This window comes from Amia ocellicauda, chromosome 2 (genome assembly GCF_036373705.1).
Source record: "Amia ocellicauda isolate fAmiCal2 chromosome 2, fAmiCal2.hap1, whole genome shotgun sequence".
In the NCBI taxonomy this organism is placed as follows: domain Eukaryota; kingdom Metazoa; phylum Chordata; class Actinopteri; order Amiiformes; family Amiidae; genus Amia; species Amia ocellicauda.
Genome location: NC_089851.1, coordinates 61,516,957 through 61,537,445, shown reverse-complemented (window position 1 = coordinate 61,537,445; position 20,489 = coordinate 61,516,957). Strand labels below are relative to the sequence as shown.

At 43.2% G+C, this 20,489-nt stretch overlaps 1 protein-coding gene across 3 annotated transcripts in view; it reads left to right on the top strand.

The window, feature by feature from the left end:
* The first annotated feature begins 401 nt into the window (after positions 1-401).
* Positions 402-20,489, top strand: part of LOC136711638 (dnaJ homolog subfamily B member 6) — a 45,576-nt gene continuing 25,488 nt past the window's right edge. Inside the window, exons 1-2 of one of the 3 annotated variants that reach the window (XM_066688014.1) lie at positions 402-696; positions 19,105-19,204. In XM_066688014.1, coding sequence (XP_066544111.1) covers positions 19,140-19,204 — 65 coding nt within the window. In that variant the 5' untranslated portion in view covers positions 402-696; positions 19,105-19,139. Of the gene's footprint in view, positions 697-925; positions 1,073-15,603; positions 15,628-19,104; positions 19,205-20,489 lie in introns of those variants that run through there. The other 2 variants (XM_066688021.1, XM_066688027.1) reach the window with 2 other exon arrangements.

The window sequence follows — 20,489 nt, the reverse complement described above, 5'->3', positions numbered from 1 at the left end:
ATCTATTAATGTTATCAATGACACAATTAGCATTATGTCGAGGTCTTTTACAATTCACTGACAACTGCCTGTGCAGGAGTATTTCATTCATTAATCAGATAATCCCGCTACTGGGAGCTTAGATGGAACCGAAGCCAGAAGACACCATCAGCCCTGTTTATATACTGGAATAGCACATATATAGAACAGCGGTCAGTGATGAGTTAGTAATTAGTGTTTGCCTGCTATTAACATTTCAGTCGGTATGGCTGCTGTATTGTGCTCTTACTTCAGCAGCAGTAATGGTCTCCACTCCTCCATTCTGCATATGTGGCAGCAGATGGCGTTATGCTTCAACCCCCGGCCATTGCATAGGCGGCCGCACAGCAGTTTCTCTTTATCTGTCTGCCTCGGTCCCTCTCCCTCATCTCCCCGTTGTCTGTCGCTTTCCGAAGACAAACCCCAAGCGCGCTGTGTGAGCTGGAGAAGCCGGTCCGCAGATTTCCAGAAACGTCTCTCCGCCCCGCGGCCGCCACTACTTGACATTTGTGAGAGGCCGCGGTTGCAGGAAGTGACGTCAGGCGGGGCTCCAGCGCAGCGCAGCGGGTTTCCGGGCGGACGCAGGCGGTTTGTGTGCGGAGAAGCGCGGCGCTCGCTGGGTCGAGGACACGCAACGCGGCGGAGACGCGAACGGAGGCTTCGGCAGCTACACGGAAGGTGAGCGGGGTTGGCGGAGCAGAGCCCTGATGGCTGCTGCGTTGCGGTTGTCAGGGCTGGACGCGCCGTGCGGAGGGGCATGGAGGGCAGCTGCCGGAGAGAGAGAGAGAGCGGTCCCGGCTGGGCACCGGTCCATTTTCCCCACTCGTGCGCCGCCGGGTCCCGAGAGAGGCTCCGAGACCCGGCTGTGACGGCGCCGCTGTGTCCGGGGTCCCTCTGTGCGCAGCGCTCGCCTGGCTGCCGCAGTGTTGCCACCTGCCCGGTACACCAACAACGACAGCGCTGATGCGGGATCGTCATTCCCCCGGAGTGCGCAGTGTGACGGCCCGTGTTGCTGCCTGTGATCCCCGGCTCGTTTGTCACTCGGTCCAGCGCGGTATTGCACTCTTGTCAGACAAAGAGCTCTGCCATTTTAAATGTTGTTGTTGTTGTTGTTGTTTCGTGTAAGTGTCAGAGTGGGGTTCGCACCGTGTGGCAATCAAACGCATGCTCGTCTCCGGCCCCCAGGTTGTGTATAGTACCGAGGACGACCCCTGCGCTGTCATCGCGTTGTTTAAACGCCGAGGCTGGGATTGTGTTCAGAAACTGGACGCTTCGTGTCTCCCAAATCTCTGTACCGACACCTCTGGGAAACGCAGCGCTCAATTGTCGGGCAGCAGTGTGTGCTGGACGGCGGTTTCCAGCACAATAATCTCCCATTTAGCGGCCGGCCTGTTAATCCCCGTTAATCCGCTCTCGCTTGTGGCGCTGAAAGGACGCGGCGGAGACGGGCCTAACTCCCCCGCTGCATTACCAGTGACTACAATTAAATCACATACCAGACTAAAAACAGGTATACTGGCGCTGAAGAAAGTTGCAAACATGGAGGAAGAGGAGCTGTAACCAAACAAACCCAAAGTGAAAGGAAGCCCATGTCTCTTAATCTGAAAATAAATTGAGGCCGAGGTGGCTTCTCAGTGGCAGTCCAGCAAGATCAGCTTTCCCCCCCCTGTTATATCGGTGTATTGGTGTTGATGGTGTAGATTAGTACTGGTCTGGCATTTATGGGCATTTTCTTTCTAGCTCACATTTCCTGGTTGAATTGTCAGTTGGGGGAGGGGAGGCAGTTGATCAGGAAAATGAGTAGTCCAGTCAGCACCAGGCCTCTCTCGAGCCCCTTCCACCCGGCTTGTGGTTTCTGTGAGTGTGAAAGTAAGGACGTGGGTAGGAATCAGTCGAGAGCAACCAGCTTCAGGAGGTGGGTCCACCAGCCAGCACTGACCTGGGTGGATGGGGTCTGGAAGGCACAGCGCACCGTGAACTGCCTTCAGTGACTGAATCTAATCCACTTATTGAAGCTCTGCTGTTTGGTTCTATTGTGCTCGGTAGTGGCGTGTGGCGGCCAGTTTAGCTGTATGTGATTTCTAAACGCACGTAATTCATAGGAATGTGTAATCGGAGGTCTTGTGTGATTTTTTTTAACCCCACATTCTGCAGCTCTGTCCCTGGTAAAAAGTATCTAAAGACTCTGGTTTGCTGGAGCGGCTCTTTGGACCATCTAGTTGACGGTTGACTTTTTCTTCCTGACTCTCACAGGTTTTTCTGTGATCACTCCTAGTAACAATAACTGAACTGAATTATAGTTTTTTGCATGCATTCTGCATCTCTGGGTGATTTATAGTGTGGACTATAGCTGTCTGCCTGCTTCCATTGCTAACAAACTCAAAGCAATAACTTTTTTCTCACAGCCCATACCGTTACATGGGCAGTAGGCTGTTAGTTGATTCTGGTTTCAGAATCCCCTCTGGAAACCGGTGTATTTGTGTAGGCGATCCGCAAATCCGTGGGGTTTTATTAGAAATAACAATGGCCTGTGGGAGTCTCGGCTCTAGAATTTAAATGCAAGTGTTTGCCTTAGAAACCTTATGTACAAACTTAGACTCCGCCATCTGCATGTAAAAGCAGTACAAATGAGATTAGTCTTGTTAGTTTCTTCAATAAAAATTGAAGACCAAGTCTCTAAGGCCTGCAGACCATTTAATGGTGTTTAAATCTTCCTAATTCCAGGGAATTCCTTTTTAAGAGCCTAATTTAGGACACCAGCTATGGGAAATGTTCCTTTTCTTTTTTGGTTTCCTCTTATCTTGTCCTTTCTAATCATAGTAAACATGTTTCTCTAAAAGTGTTCCTTGTTCAAGCCCTGCTCTCGAAGAATCTGCTGTCTTGATGCCATGACTAACCAGTTTTCAAACACACTAGTTTGCAACATCGTTAACAAATAGCCGTCAGAATTATCATCTCCTGAAAGCGAGATGTCTGAGTAGTAGGGGATTTGTAAAGCTGTAGATGGTGGAGTTTGAATAATTGTAGCACCCCAGGGTAAGGTCAGTCCCATAAAGTCCTCATTTAGGAGCCTCTCTAACCGATTTGGAAAAGTTCCTTGCCTATAATTTAACTGTGACCCTTCCTGATGCTTAAATAAACAGAGCACCGAGCAATAGTTGACCCTCGGGTGAGTTGTATTGAGCAGTTGGTTCTATAGCTATTGATTGTTTTAATCTATTGGGCTATCTGGATATTAATGGATTTTAGTTGCGTGTATCTGCTGACTTTGTGTGTACAATGCAAATGTCAATTCTGATGCAGCAGCGTTGTCCTCCCCCACCCCTGGTCAACTGTGGTTGTGGTTGTCGGCTACTTCACTGAACTCCTCTTCACCTCCTGAACAGTTGACAAGGTTGAAATAGGTTGATTTATTGTTTAGTTAAGGGTTTAGTCATCAACTCCATTTGAATGAAAGCCACAGTGATTGACAGGTAACCTTTTCTTTGCATGAGAGAGAGCTTCCAGAACTATTAGTGCTAAACAGTCAGAAATACATTGAATTAATGGGGATGGAATTCATAAGTGAAAACTAACATAAAAATTAGTTTAACAGTACATTTATATTAATATTGATCAGGAAATTGTTTAGATAATTATATATTATACAACTGGAATTTTAATCTGCCTAAGTTCCTGGCTCCCGTCTGATGCACTTTCACTTTGTTTTCCTCAGAGCTTTCACGTCCAGCAAGTTTTTGGCCCATTGTCATTATGTTTTCTATAATTGTTTTTGAACTAAAATTATGAAGCTCAATGGATCTGCCATTCTTAATGTTTTATGCATTTAAGGAGCTTGCCATTTTTTAGATTTGACATAATCTTTGCATCAAACATTGAGTAATTTTAATTAAAAATGACTGAATACTTTGACATCTATTGGTGTAAGGCGAGTGTTGTGTCTCAGTTTTGCTAACCTTTGCCATTTTAATGATTTTGAAATTTAATACATTTGAGCTATAAAGAATCCATGCATAACAGGGTTGTGCAAAGTGGGTTGTACCCCTATCTTGAATCCAGAGCACTTGGTAAAACAAACCAACAACCATGAAGCATCTCAGTGTTTCTTCTTATTCCCCTTTTGCTTTCAGTTCTCCTTTGTGCAGCTTCTGTTAACTGAGCAGTGGGGTTTTCAAAGCTGTACATTGAATGAATAATCACTATTAAATGGACCTATAATGGCCGTGTCTAGGTGAGTCCCCATGTTCACTGTGTGTCAAAGCTGTGGGATGGCTGTGTTCATGATTGTGACAGTGGTGTCAGTCGGTTCTTAAATCACTCCTCTTGGGGATCGTGGGCATCATTATCTGGCAGATCACGAAACACAGGTGTACGTGTAAAGCACACATGCAGTGTGATGTTTCTTGTTATGAAAGCGTGGTGAGATGGGAGATTGGGCAGTGATGCTGGCCTGCTGATTCCAGTCCAGGAGCTGACGGTGCGGTGTGCTGTCGAGGGACGCTGCTGGGTCAATTTTACATAGAAAATTAAATCTAAAAACCGAGTGATTCTTAGGTTTGTTCTCCTTTTGATTTAGTACCACTGACCAGGGCTGCACACATTAGTCCCATTGTTCAGCAGTATGAGCCGTTTAATGCTTTAATGGATTTAGGCTCCTGTTTATTATCGGCACCTTTTAGGAGAAATACACGGACTGACGTAAGTATGTTAATCTGTTATGCAATTTGAGTAGCCTTCCCTCCCTTGTTTTTCCTTTTTTTCTGACCCCTGCTGAAGACTTGTGCTTGGGCAATAACCTTACTTTTTTCCAAGTACGCTTCGCTGATCTCTGTTTTTGCAGGTGGACCCTGTCCTGCTAGGAGTTAGTGAACAAATCATTCACTAAGATCCACTGTCCGAGCGAGAGGCAGTGCAAGAGTATCCAACAACCCTGCCTGACCTGTTCTCACCTGTTCCCAGCTGCGATATACTGTTAAGGGTGTGCATGATTCTGATTTGAGTTTAATTTGATGCTGCTGGGCACATGCTCGTCCCATCTGAGATCTTGTTTTGGTTGGTCATAGAAGGATACCTCAATAACTTTGGTGGTGAGGGTTTATAGCCAAGATGTTATATGTAAAATCCCTTCTGTGTTTGAATGTTTTTCTGGGCTGTAATGGCTCTTCAGTAACTTAATTGGTTATTGTGAACTTGAAGAGCTGTTAACGGGCAGGTTTATTTGTGGCTGCGTGTGTTCACTCTGCTATTTTGGTTCAAGATGAACACTAATCAGGGAAGAATGAGGCTCAGATTATATGGAGCGCTTCCAGCACAAGCAGCAGGGTTGTCACTGGTGTTCCCAGCGCCCACATGTCAGGGTGCAGGGCATCTTCACAGACTGGGAATCTGGTCACGTCTCAGACTGTGCAAAGGGCACTGCCATTCACAAAGCATAGCATTGCATATTTCCTTGTACATGCAGCATTAAAAGAATCCCAAACTGACATCAGTACAGTACACAATTTTCACAAATATATTGAAGTGTGGCTTTTGCATCATTGCTTTACCTCCTGTTGTTATTACAAAGTAGATTAAATCAAGCTCAGTGTTGACACGCATCTGAACGTGTATTTTTCCAAAAGCAAGTGGGTAAGGAGAGGCAGTGACCCTGTGGGCAGGGAAGCTGTGTCCTTCCAGGAGTACGCTGATGAGGACGAATTGTCAAAACACAGCGCTTAATGAAAAGAAAACCATGCAGGCCCATGGCTGTCGAGCACAGCATCTTAGAGAGGCCACTGTAATGTAAATACACCAAGGTGTGACGATGCCCAACACACAATATTTACTTTGAATATTTAACCCTCCTACCCAAAGAAGCACAATAGTAAATGAATATTTAGATTCCCTCAGACACGTTCTTCGAGCCATAGTATCCCTCCAAGAATTGTTGTGATTTGGTAGAAAGGCAACTAAGTTTCATAAATTGTAATATGCATAATATGTAATATGCATTATTGTACTACACACTATTACAGTGGTGACATCCCTATCTGCATGCGTCTACACTTTACAGGGAATAGCCTACATTTAATACCTGCATGAGAAGATTTAAAATGGTCTGCAGGTGTAACCTAAGGAGTGTCTTAAGAAAAGACAATCACAAGGTTTAATTAAGTGCCCCCCCAAAAATCATAGATGCATGTCTAAGAAGACAAGAGCTCTTTTGCTCTGATTCCCAGCCTAAAGGTAAAATTACTAATTGCAGAAGCTTGTTCAATACAAGTTCTTGGGAAGCGTCTAATGTTAAATGCCTGAAACTATTCCCATGACCAGTTGTGGAACTCACTGTGAAATGAAACGCAATGTATTGGAAATAAATTAGGTCTGTGAAGGGCTGCAGAACTAGGTTACATACAAACCTACAAAGCCACTATAATTGACCTGTGAATCTATGCTGGTTCAATTGAGACGTCTCTTCTGCAGTGCCATTGACCTATATGCTGTTGTAGTTACCCAACTTAACTCAACTCGATCTCAATAGCAGGTCTGTGACTAAGTGACTACTCTAAAACCTTCATTGTTTTGGGCAAAATCCGAATGACCATTAATGACCAATGTACACTTTTTATTTTACTATAATCATGAACAGAAGAACGGCAGAGGAATTGACGATCAGGATCCTAGGGAAACGCACACATTGAAAACTGGTTCAGTTTCCATAAACCCACTGCAATTAAATTGGCAAAATACTACATATTGTATCTTTCAGCAGACACGCTTATCCAGGGCAACTTAGAATTGTTACAGTTTATCCCATTATTTTTACATTGTTACCCATTTAGACAGCGGAGTATACTGGAGCAATCTAGGTAAAGTACATTGCTCAAGGGTACAATGGCTAATTTGCTTTTCGACCTTGTATTGCTCCCCTGTTTCCTTGTTACATCTGCGTGATTTATCGACTTCCTACCTGCCCACTTATTTTTGTTTTGCTTTGTTAAATCTGATCGAATTGTGTGTAAATCTCGCACCCATCCTGCCTCTAATCTGCTTCTGAGCCAGAGGCCTGTTGTAGTCTGGCTCATGTTGTGTTCACTACCCCTTGGTTGTTCGCCGTCTACCTGGATTATGTCTTACAGGAGATGCGGCTTGTTTTTTTTCCTGTTAAAAGATGCATCCTACTCCTTTAGAGTTTCGACCCTACAAGAATTAGAATCCAGGTTTTCCACGGTTATTATAACTCGATTTTTATATTGAGATTGGATAGAGAGAGGGAGAGTGGAGGTGTCTTTTCAAATTTGTATTGTCGAGGTAAGCATACAAGTTGCAGATGGCACGTTCAAATACTGCATTTATGATATAAATATTGAAGCAGGATTGTGAACAGTATGTTCAAAATTATAGAAAGCTGACAAGAGTTAAAGTTAATTATTCATTTTCTAATTGGTCTTTATCATTTTTAATTGTGATGAGGAAAAGACCTTGGCTGTGAATTTGTTGGGTGTTACGAAATGATGAAACGATGGCAAATTGGATGCGTGGAAGAGTGGGTGGGAATGGGTCATTTTTCCTCCCTGAATGCGCTCTGCTCTTGGAAGTAGACACTTTGTTGGTCTTAATCATCCCATTGTGCCGGAGACGGGGGAGTGTGCTGATCTCCGCTCTCTGGCATTGCGGCGGCCCTCTGGAAGCTGGCTTATTGTGAATTGCTGCCTGAGCGGCGTGATGGCATTAGCATGCCTGGCTCCGGCCTCCAGTTATGGAAATCTGACTAGCACAATTGAGCATGTTTCGTTTTCACCTGGCACTGGATGAAGTGCTTATACAATATGGGTGGATGTTTTTTTCTTTCCATAATGTCTCTTAGCCCTGGGAGTTGTTACATGATAGCTACTGTATCCCATTCTGTCAAGTATTCCGTTACCAGGCTCTTTGTGACGATTTGTACTGTTCAAGATGTCATCGAGGCGTACAGTGTTGTCCGCCTGCAGTAGGCCTCCCCTCTCGGCTCGAGTGGTCCGGAGCTGGGATTGGTCATGTGCTTCAGCTGTAGGTGCACATGCAAATGGATATGCTGAAGTGTGTTCTCTGTATATTGTGATCTGTACTCTAGTCCATACTTAATTTGCTCTTATTCCCCCCCAGAATCTTACCCTCTCCAGCACTGACCGTTTGCAGAACGCAGGCGATTCTGGAGAACCACTCTTGTCTAGAGATCCATCTGCACTTGCAGAACACTGCTGCCCATTTGTATTTGACAAGTTAGGACTTCTGTTGTGCACTTTGATGAAATCTGATGAAATTAGTATTGACCTCCTCCTAGAATTAATACATTACATGTACTATCTTTGGTACAGCTCCGGTACACACTGATGGTATTCGATGGTGTGGCCTTCTCTGGAAGATATCAGACCATCGCTGCAGTTTTCTTCATATGCATTTCATTGAATGTTGTGGGGGAGGAAATGTGATGTTTGAAATAAAGAAAAAGCTGCATGATAAAATACTATACTCGTCTGAGCTACTGCAGATCCAGAACCTCATACCAGGTGTCTGAGCCAGCTGCTTTCTCTCTCTCTCTCTCTCTCTCTCTCTCTCTCTCTCTCCATCCCTCTGTTTTCTTGTTTCTCTTACTCTGGTTCTCTGTGTCTTTTGTGTCATCAGTATGTGCTTCCCTGACAGTGAAATGCTCCAAATTGCAGACATGTGGAAGAGAGCTGCACTCTCGCAGAGCGTAGCCAGAATTGCCCCCTCGACAGACAGTGCAGATGCTGATTATTCCCTCCATCAGACCCATACTGCTCCCAGTACAAGTGCCACTGTGGATGCCACTGGAAGAGGGCCTCATGGGCTGCTTAGTACAAGGGCCATGGGTCACTTCCATCGTTTTATTGTAGTCGGGTGGAGCCGGTTGCAATACCACCTGTTTGTTTTCCGTTTGCCCAATGTGATTGTATCGCTTGGCACACTTGGACGACAGAGCACCGCAGTACTGTTGCCAGATTCCTGCTTTTAAATGTAGCGTTACAGCTCCTTTTCCTGACAAGGAATATAGGCAGATGTAGACAAAAACAACAAAACATGCTGAGCTTTGGCTGAGTTGAATTGGCGATCCCAGCACCTTGATTAGGGCTCCAAGTCATATTTGGCATTGAAAACGGTTGAGTAACAGAAGTGATGGAAGACCGTGATATCGAGGCAGTTTTTAGAGTGGCTGGTGGTGGGCAATGCACCACTGCTGTCGAGTCAGTCAGTATTATAAACTCTTTATGTGGGCTCTGTAGTTCTCACTTGCCATTTTTGTGCTTGGAGTTCCTCTTCAGCAAAGTGGCCCACATTCACCCTGCAATCGTGTCTCTCTGCCATCTGCTGAGAAAACTGAACAAGGTGTCTTCCTTTTCAAGCCTTAGGCATGGGTTGGTCATGCCTGTTCTGTGAATGTAGTCTTTTTAGGCTCAACTAAGCTGATCAGCTGATGTTGTAGTTATCTTATACCTTTGTAAACACAGGCACACACGCTCACTCCTATACACACTGTTACACACAAAGGGGGATTGAAGTGGGCCGTGGATTTTTTCAGGGGGTGTCTGTTTTGTTTTCAACTGAACCAGTTAAAAACATTTTAAACGCACACACATTCCTTTCCATTTTCATAGTGTTCAAGTTACGCAGCTTGTCTAATCGACAGCACAACTGTCTACACTGAGATAAGATTGTAGTCCTCTTGTAATCAATGAGAAGTCGGAAATTCATTTTATGTATGTATTATTTTGAACAAGGGAATACAATTGATTGAAAGTGCAGTGTAATCCCTGTGCTGTCACTTTCACTTAGTGTGTTGTAAAGGGGGAGAAAATAAACAGATTGGAGTTTTGATGAATGACTAAAAAGTTATATTAACACATAAATGAAAAGGCTGCATAATTTTGGTCTTGTTAGCTTGACTGCTGATGGTTTAATCTGCTTTGTTGCTGTCATATTCGATTTTATAAAATAGCCTGCTCTCAATGTCTCAAGCTGCACGAGAATTGATCTATGGGTAATTAAAGTTGTTGGTCTGAAATGCCTCTCTGTAGGTAAATCTAAACAATTCTTCTACAAAGAGCTCTTCTGTATCCTGAAGATTAAGGATGGATGTTGCAGCTTTTCAGCCGTTCGTAACTTTAATTGAAAGTATTACACATTGTTGTTCAGTCATGCGTCGCCTGTTTATATAGCCTTCCATTTTACTGACTGTGACTTGAATGCACATGTTGATATGGGGGTGGGTGACAAGCCCCAAAAAGGTATTCTAGATGTAACGGGCAATATATGGTGATATAGACTATGGTGGCATTGGTTGCCTCTTTTTGCTGCCAGGGCTTTGAATCATTTACAAATGATGATACTTGGCTCAGTATCTGTCATTTTGAATCCAACACCCCCCACCTCACTGAAGATGCTCCTTTCTTGGCAATTTTCACTGCTGGGCTCTTTCCACTTCCTCTCAGAGCCACCATCACTTCTAGTCTCATCTGAGTGTGAGACGGACCCAGTCGCCACACTGGCCAGCTGGGCAGGGTTGGGCAGTGCCATCAGACTTGACCGGTTTGTTAACTTCTCATTCAACCATTTTAAACAAAAATAGTTTTTTCATGTACAATGAAAACACTATGAGGTTGGTGGGAGAGAGTAATCCATTGAATCATGGTGTAGCTTCACAGTCAGCAGTGAGCGAATGCAGAGCATTGTTCAAGGGGTAGCTGTCAACCTGTGAGGTCGGTGCCAGTCAGCAAGGGCATACAGCTCTGTCAAATTGATAGGGCGGGGAGCTGCCGGGCCGATATAAATAGCTGAAGAACAGGATCGCAGTCCACTGTCAGTGGAGCAACACTGTGACTGTCTGCCCGGCCACTTGGATTCATTGGATATTTAGTGATTTAATGTGTTGCTGTGTGAAAGGGATGGAGATGTCTCAAGCCCTAGTTTTACATTTCCCAATCGTGGTCATCGGTTCCCTGCAGTGGAGGACAGCATGCTATGGATTATTAGTCTTTTGTATTCTTGTGAAGTTAAGTTGTTTTTGTCAAGTTAACTGGTTTCATGTCATCCCTGCTGTACAGATTTGAAAAGATCCCTATTGTCCATCTTAAAAAGCAGATTTTGATTTTAGTTTTTCTTTGTTTTAACATGCAAACAGGAGAAAAGGTGGGAGACGCATATGTCTGGCTCAGAAGAGAGAATTTACCACATTTCAGTGTGCTTTGCTGTGCTAGTAAAAATGATTGATCTCTAACTGCATTACTAAAGATTTGCCAGGTTCTGCGCAGTCAATGCCCAGGGGGTAGAGAGGTGATTTTTAAACTCAAGGTAGGGTGTGTGAGCTAACTTACAGTTGTGAAGATTTCTGACACTACAGTCAGAAATTGTGTAACTGCTCCGGCAGCCAGTAGTGGAATGGTTGATGAATCACACAGTCTGGTGGTACATTAATACAAAACCCATCAGCCTAATTTCATTAATGGTACAGGGATTTGGCAAGGGAAGTAATTTAACTGGGGAAAATAAATTATTCAACATAAATAGAAAGTACTAACTTCCGTACTGCCTTTCGTACCTCAGCTTTCCATAAAATAAATGTCCATAAAGTGAAAAGGAGTTGTCCAGTGTAGGAGTAGGTAGGATTGCATAGAAAGTAGAGTGGGACTTTCCATTTCGCTTTGTTTTGCAAAGTAGTGCCAAGACAAAATGTTTGCTACACTGGCATAGGTTTGGCAGTGAAGTACAGGGATTTTCCAAGTGAACACAGATTAAGCCAGAAAAACAATGTCTTTGGAATGAGTGCTTTAGCTCACCTGTTGGATAAACACTCCCCTCCAGGGTTAAAAAACAAAACAAAAAACGATTGCTTGATGTGTCTAATTGATAGAGATCTAGGACGAAGTCATTGTTCAGATCTTGGTGCCTGGCGTTTTCTCTAGTATTAGATTTCTTAGCAGATACTCTTATCCAGGTGACTTCATTGTTAGTCGTCTGGACTGATGTGCTCCCCCTCTGTTGATCCCTATGATTATGAATGGATTTGTACTTTGAATCCCCTAATTGTAACCTCTTCTGGACTATTGGCACTTCAGCCAGTTCTGCCCCGCTACTGATGACCTTAAATACACTTACTGTAATGTTTGTGTGAATGTATGTCACCCTGGGATAGGGCGTCTGCTAGAAAATAAGTAACGATCGAGGGCTCCGGTTTCCATGACAACCTGAGATTCTGCTTCCTTCCAGGTACTGAGACCCGTGATCTATATAGGCCTACATACCCGCGAGTGTGCTGACTGTTCCACAGTGTTCCTCACTGGGCCTCGCTCCTGGAGTGTCCTACACCCTGAACCGCACTCGTATGAGCGTTGGGAGCAGTCCGCTTCAGGCCATTTGCTTCTGAAATTGATCGGTGTGTGCTGTAGTTTGTTCCTGGAAGCCATCACTCAATGCCCTGCTGTGGCCTTTGTTCAGACGGGGTCAGGTTGCATTAGCAAAGCGTTTGTACTATAAATCTTTTTTACTATAAATAAAGATCAATTAATATACTTTTGCATCATTGCATCAGTGCTACATTACCAAAATGGCAAAATAAACTATTTTTTTCAATGTGTGTGTGTGTATATGTGTGTGATTATATATATATATATATATATATATATATACAGTGAGGGAAAAAAGTATTTGATCCCCTGATGATTTTGTACATTTGCCCACTGACAAAGAAATGATCAGTCTATAATTTTAATGGTAGGTGTATTTTAACAGTGAGAGACAGAATAACAACAAAAAAATCCAGAAAAACGCATTTCAAAAAAGTTATAAATTGATTTGCATGTTAATGAGGGAAATAAGTATTTGACCCCTTTGACTTAGTACTTGGTGGCAAAAACCTTGTTGGCAATCACAGAGGCCAGACGTTTCTTGTAGTTGGCCACCAGGTTTGCACACATCTCAGGAGGGATTTTGTCCCACTCCTCTTTGCAGATCCTCTCCAAGTCATTAAGGTTTCGAGGCTGACGTTTGGCAACTCGAACCTTCAGCTCCCTCCACAGATTTTCTATGGGATTAAGGTCTGGAGACTGGCTAGGCCACTCCAGGACCTTAATGTGCTTCTTCTTGAGCCACTCCTTTGTTGCCTTGGCTGTGTGTTTTGGGTCATTGTCATGCTGGAATCCCCATCCACGACCCATTTTCAATGCCCTGTCTGAGGGAAGGAGGTTCTCACCCAAGATCTGACGGTACATGGCCCCGTCCATCGTCCCTTTGATGCGGTGCAGTTGTCCTGTCCCCTTAGCAGAAAAACACCCCCAAAGCACAATGTTTCCACCTCCATGTTTGATGGTGGGGATGGTGTTCTTGGGGTCATTCCTCCTCCTCCAAACACGGTGAGTTGAGTTGATGCCAAAGAGCTCGATTTTGGTCTCATCTGACCACAACACTTTCACCCAGTTCTCCTCTGAATCATTCAGATGTTCACTGGCAAACTTCAGACGGGCCTGTACATGTGCTTTCTTGAGCAGGGGGGCCTTGCGGGCGCTGCCGGATTTCAGTCCTTCACGGTGTAGTGTGTTACCAATTGTTTTCTTGGTGACTATGGTTCCAGCTGCCTTGAGATCATTAACAAGATCCTCCCGTGTAGTTCTGGGCTGATTCCTCACCGTACTCATGATCATTGAAACTCCACGAGGTGAGATCTTGCATGGAGCCCCAGACCGAGGGAGACTGACAGTTATTTTGTGTTTCTTCCATTTGTGAATAATCGCACCAACTGTTGTCACCTTCTCACCAAGCTGCTTGGCGATGGTCTTGTAGCCCATTCCAGCCTTGTGTAGGTCTACAATCTTGTCCCTGACATCCTTGGACAGCTCTTTGGTCTTGGCCATGGTGGAGAGTTTGGAATCTTATTGATTGATTGCTTCTGTGGACAGATTTCTTTTATACAGGTAATGAGCTGAGATTAGGAGAGTCCCTTTAAGAGAGTGCTCCTAATCTCAGCTCGTTACCTGTATAAAAGACACCTGGGAGCCAGAAATCTTGCCGATTGATAGGGGATCAAATACTTATTTCCCTCATTAACATGCAAATCAATTTATAACTTTTTTGAAATGTGTTTTTCTGGATTTTTTTGTTGTTATTCTGTCTCTCACTGTTAAAATACACCTACCATTAAAATTATAGACTGATCATTTCTTTGTCAGTGGGCAAACATACAAAATAAGCAGGGGATCAAATACTTTTTTCCCTCACTGTATATATATATATATATATATATATATATATATTGCTTGGGTAGACTGAACCACAGTTTGCACAAAACTCTTCTGAGGAAGCAATGCTGATTAATTAGTAGAGATTCAGGCCACTGATTGTGCACCCTGATCAAATCAAATCGTGCACCCTGAATTCTACAAGCCAAGTCCACCTTGGGATTTGTAAGTAATGCATTTCATGGAGACCCTTCCAAGGCCTCTCTTGTAATGGTTTAAGTTGCTGAACGCTTCCATTTACACTTCATGGGGCTTGCATTTTTTGCGTTGGCAGTGGTGGTAGTAAATGGTTACACCCCGAGGACCTCTGGAAAGCACAGCTTTACTCTGTGCAAGAAATTCAGCTGTTCATTCTTGTAATTAAACAGGAAGATTAGTTTAAATAAATGCCCAACTGACTCCTCCATCTCCCTTTTTATGCTTTTACAGACTTTGTAAAGATGTTTTGAGATGACGAGACTGCTACAGCAGTTCATCACAGCACACCACTACATTACAGGGTTGTTTTAATGCAGTTTGATGTAAAATCTCTCTGATAGTCTCTTGTCATAATCCTGTTTTGACGCATCAGTAGATTATTATGAAGACTTGCTAAATCTTCTGTCATTTTCAAGCTACGTTGTAAAAGGGAAAATTGCAGCTTGGGTTTTCAAGAGGGAAAACTTTAGAAGGAATTTTCTCCTGCTTTCAGTGGTTTCTAGTCAGTGTTCATGAGTACATGTACAAGTTCCTGTATACAATCTATGTGTCATCATTGCACTTTTGCATATCACATGCACACAGTTCTCAACATAACCTTTATTTTTAGTTGGTGATTCAGCTGGAATGTAAATTTGCATGTTGGACAGGAATCTGGTCTGGCCTTTTAATGTTCATAGTAGTGAGGTGTTGACATGCTAATTTTTGCCAGGTACATGGAGCATCTCCCGTCGCCCACCACACTGTTCCCTGCCCGATTGGGTGCTTTGCAGGTCAGAGGTGCAAAGGGTGATGAGAAAAGAGTGACTTCAGCTAATTAAGCCACTCCAGGGCAGACTTTTTATTTTTCGTTTTTGTGAAGGACAGGGGTGGTTGATTTATGTATGAAGCCCTGGGGCATGGTGCCAATGCAACATGCAGGAGCACAGCCTGGTAGGAATAAGCCTTTGAATGTGCTGTTCTGTGGAAAAGTACAAAGTGGAACCACAAAGCACAGACTATTGCGCCACGTGCATTACAAATCCTAAACCTGATGTTGGGTTGTGGACTCCACACTGCCTCCAATACCTGTGCAGGACTGCTAGTACCTGTGTTGCGACTGGAAGGCAGTAGTCTTATTGTTATCTGCTCTGTGTGACGAATGGTATGTTTTTAAGTTCTTCATTCTGAAATAACTTTTCCTTCAAAATGCTTTTAGAAATGTTCCATGATGCAACTGTGGGTGTTTTTGTTTTCTACAGTTCACTCCTTTTCTGGTGAATCCAAAGCTAACTGAAGTAGTTTGAGGCTTGTCTGTGCACTTTAGCCAGAATCCAGTTTACAGATGTAAATGATGGGTGATGGGCAAATATAAATGAATCGACACTCTTTATGCAAGTTACAAAATAATTGTAAAGTTTGTCAGTCGTCAATAGTTTCTTTGTGTTTGTGTGTGTCTGTATGTCAGATGCAGTACCAGGAAAACGCCACTCCGCACAGCTGTGTAGCTTGTTTGTTTGCTTGTTGTAAGGAAAGGATAAGTTTGCGCTGAAACCCGATCGCCTTGATTTAGACTGATCTGATGCACATGGCCACGCTGCCCCTCTGCCGCCCCGCTGTGAGAGCGCTGCCCACCCAGCAGCTGCACATGGGCCTTGGCATCCTTCTCGGCAGCTGCCTGATTGGCTGATGGCCCATTCCAGAGCTTTAAGTCCTATCACAAGGCAGGGGCAGTGGCCTTTTTATCCTAGCCTCTGGCCACACTGTGATGTTAAAGATTCATTCTCCTGTTACAGATACTTGGATCTTTTTTTCTGATTTTAAGGTTTTAATATTTGTTTTTCAATAAGTTTCAAACAGATTAAATAACAGCTCTTTGGCGTTTATGGTGGATTGGTGGCTGTCGTGAGCCCTTTTAAGCTCCATAACACACTAACTTGGTTTATGATCAGTATTTAATGATTTGCTGGACACCGTGCCATAACCTGGGAAGGGGATGCCAGGGTGTGCTCAGGGCAGTGCACGGCACAGTCCACCTTGAAAAACGTACAGGTTAGAGACCTATCTTGAGACTTTCGTGTATTGAATTAGATTAATAATATCAGCAATGGAAGCTGGTAAAGATTACAGCATCTCTGATGGGTCCTCTTTTATTTTCTTGTCTTTCAATAGAAACTTAAAATATACCTTTCCTCGTGATGTAAGAAGAAAGGCAACTCATTCCTGTAAATCAATTTTAATTATTTATTGGCAATACCAATTGTGACTGGCTTGTTGCTTTAAAAATGTGAAGACTAGACCAGTGAAATGTCTAGTCCTTTGATTATCACCACAATATCAGAAGATATCCGTTATTGTGTCCTCAGACGGAGTGTTTCAAAGAAGTAAAACAGTTACAGAAATGTATTGTACAAAAAAAAAAGTCTATAGCTTGCACCTCCCACCGAATGTTACATTACATCTGCTTCTTACAACTGTTTTAAACACTCCTTCCAAAATAGTTTGTTGTGGTAGGACAAGTTTTGCAAAAGGGTGCATATTGTGCACCAGTGGCCTTATCTAACAGCAGCTGATAACTCTGGAAACAGTTTGTATGTGTTTATCTGTACTATGTGTTTGTAGTTATGATGGTTTTCATCAGTGTAAAAGTTTATCCTTGGTTTGTTTGAATTTCATGGTGCATGTGCTAGGGAGAAGACAATATTCAGGATGTCGTTCTGATGTTTTTACACCTCTGTATTGAGTTGTAGACCAATCTTCTCTTCACGGAAACCTTCCCACAACTATTCCCCACAGTGTGCTTTATATATTCCCCCTCACACAGGCTCCTGGGAGTAACCGCAGCCTGATCTGTGTAGAAACCTGCACCTCGGCATCTCTAAACACCACACTATAATCCGCTCAGACACCTTGAACCGCGTGTGACGGGTCATTGAGCTGTGTGAGGCCGTATTCACAAACATCTGTTCTACTTAAGCCCAACAGTCATTGTGCATCACACCGAATAGGTCGATTTTTAGACTAATAATTCTGCTTCATAATGATTTGTAAGATCTAGATGAAGTTTGTGACGAAACGAGTTGTCATGATTAAAATGCCAGACACATCGATGCCAGCAATTTGTTTTTCAGCTCAAACGTTTGCCTGCTTTGAATTGTTTATATGTATTGTGTGAGTTGTTACTATTTACAGTCAAACCGCCCCAGTGCTAATCTAAACTGCACTTGTTTGTGGTGTTTATATATGCTTTAAAAAAATAATTGTGGTTAAGGATCATGGAGTAGAAAACACTACAGGTAATCATTTGAACTCTGAATAGTTGTTTTTGTACATAAGCCAATTTAATATTTCTGTCCTGAAGCAATGTACAGAAAGTGATCAAGTGCACCCTAAGGATGATGGGTAGGAATGCATTTTTTTTTGGCTTGGAGAACATAGAAAACGCTCTCAAATAAGCCTTCAACTTTGAGATTGTCTTAACTCCCTAAGATGCCAGAATGGTCTGAAAGACTTTGCATGGAAGTGCTTTTTATAAATATTTGCAGTGGACTATTCAGTTGTCCGAATTTAGCTTTTCTCAGCATAGTTTAGACTTAAATCTTCAATTGGCTTCAACCCTGCTGCTCTCGGCACTGGGGATAGGAGGAGTGTTTCAAGGCCCCAGTATATGAACAGCAAGTTTCAGCTCGATTTCTTGGCTGAAAGAGGAAGGTGGTGATGAGTCATTTTGCAGGAATGTGGGAAAGGCTTAGGTACCAATGCAAATTTCCACTTCAGAAGTGTGAATTTCACTAGATTTGATTTATAATGGTTTTTTGTTTTTGTTTCTCTTGGGATATTTGTCTCATTCCTAATTGTCACCTGAATGGTACATTACTACATGTCACTGTTGGCATAAAAACTGAAATACTTACCTGACCTAGATTTATTACAATCTCCAACAATGAGTGATTGAAATACACTAATATGTACTAGAGCCCTGTTTGACCATGCAGCGCAGTTTTTGACAAACGTGTTGCGTGGAGTTGTTGCTCGTTCACAATTCCCATTGTCTGGGCTGGGTGGCTGCCTCGCAATGGCCTAACCAGCAAGGGGTACAGTCAGCCAGGGCTGCCATGGCAGGATTGACTCGGGTGTTGCTGTGTTAAGGAGCCGAGAGCTCCATCGACCCTGTGATCGGTCGAGACAGAGCAGTGAATGTGTTTCAGCTGTCAGCATGTCACTTTCCCCCTCCTTGCTCCCGGCAGTAAAATTGAGGAATCTGCCATAGTCAGTTTTGTTTGTTAAGGAGAGTATTATTGGAGAAGCAGCTTGTTAAGGAAGGAATCAATAAACCAAGAGGGGATTCTCCCATATTTGTGCAATGTAGTTGCCAATATTGCCAGTATGTCACTCTTTAAAGGAACAGCATCTGTGTACTGGTGTTCCTCACTGCAGAACCGCTTGTGCTTTGCCTACTGTTTATCAGCGGTTCATTTCTTAAAGTGCATACTGCATTCAGCAGAAACTGGTCTGAATTATTTATTTCTGGACATACTAAATAGCCTTTATTTTTTAGTTTTCTATTCGGTTTTCAGTCTTTTCTTCCTGAGCTAATATATGCATGTCCCTTCCTCCTCCTCTTCCCCGCTCCCTCTCTCAGGTTGACGCAGTGGTAGACAGCAGCTGTGCGTGACGATGGTGGAATATTACGAGATTCTGGGAGTGCAAAGAAATTCGTCGCCAGAGGACATCAAAAAAGCGTAAGTCTCCCTGTCCTGAAAGGGCGTCTATTTTTAAGGTGGCGGTTGGAGACGATGGTATCCCAGAGTTCTGAAGGGTGTCGTGTCATGACCTAATTTTATCCAAGCATACGCGTGCCATGTGACCGCTATATAAAATCCAACTGACATAAGGGCTGGAGTGGCTGTGTAACCTCTTCAGGGCTGTGGTGTTGATAATCAGCTATTTTCCTTTTAATGCTTCTTGAAAACCCTTTATAACCCTAGAATTGATGTTTTTGTTTATTTATATTCAGACCACTCTGGAGGAGGGCGGTGGGATATGTACTTGAGAAGGAACAAAGCAGTCTTTTTTAAAATGTTCTACATTGTAATGTTTTCTCTCTTCTGCGGGTAAAGAAAGCATTCAGGGGATTGAAACTTCAGTTCAGGCCAAAACATCCACGAAATGAAGCCCATTGCAGTGCTTTGTACCCTCCTCAATACGGTCCTAAGCACGTCTTGTGACTCGGTCATTTTAACATGGAATTGGTTGGATGATTCTGGGAAAGTGTAGACATCCTTGCTAGCTGGGGAATCGTCAGCGCAAAATGGTGTTTCAGGCAGTGTTGCTCAAACTAGAAAAAATAAAATTGTGAAGTTGTTAGGTTTCTCTGTAAAATACAAGGTTTTCTTCCCATATTTCAGAGAGCATTTTAGTATATATACTAATGGATCACTTGGTTATGGACCAATGCAATGCAGGACATTTTTCCCATTACGATAATGGATGTATACAATAAGTGTTTTGCAGTTTTGATGGCACTTGTGTAAAGAATAAGCTTGATTTAGAGTTGCTTTTCATTTTTCAGCTGTCATGCCTTGAGCAGTTTATCTGATGTTTTTGGTTGAAAGTACTGTACTTTATGCAAAGGAAATTTTAGATTAACTTAATCCTTTACCATTAGATTCCCTATCTGTCAACTTAGGGAAGTGGAAAGTACCTGCATTTCAGCTGTGTTGTAGATCTGTACTTTCTCCAGCAGTGCAATGCGGGGGTATCAGCTGTCTTTAAAAAGCTCCTCAATCTGGAATGGTCTTAGTAAGGGTTATGGCAATGGCCTGTGTGTAGGCATTATGGTTTTGTCTCTTTAAAAAAAAAAAAAAAAAAAAAAACCTTTATGTTGAGAAAAAAGGAATGTGTTAAGGTCATCACTCTGGGTGAGTTGAGGGGGTTGTTGCTGAAGCGTGGCCCTGTCCCACTGCTGACGGGCTGTGCTGTAGAGACCCAGTTTGTGTAGCCTGCCTGTCCGTCAGCTCACACCCC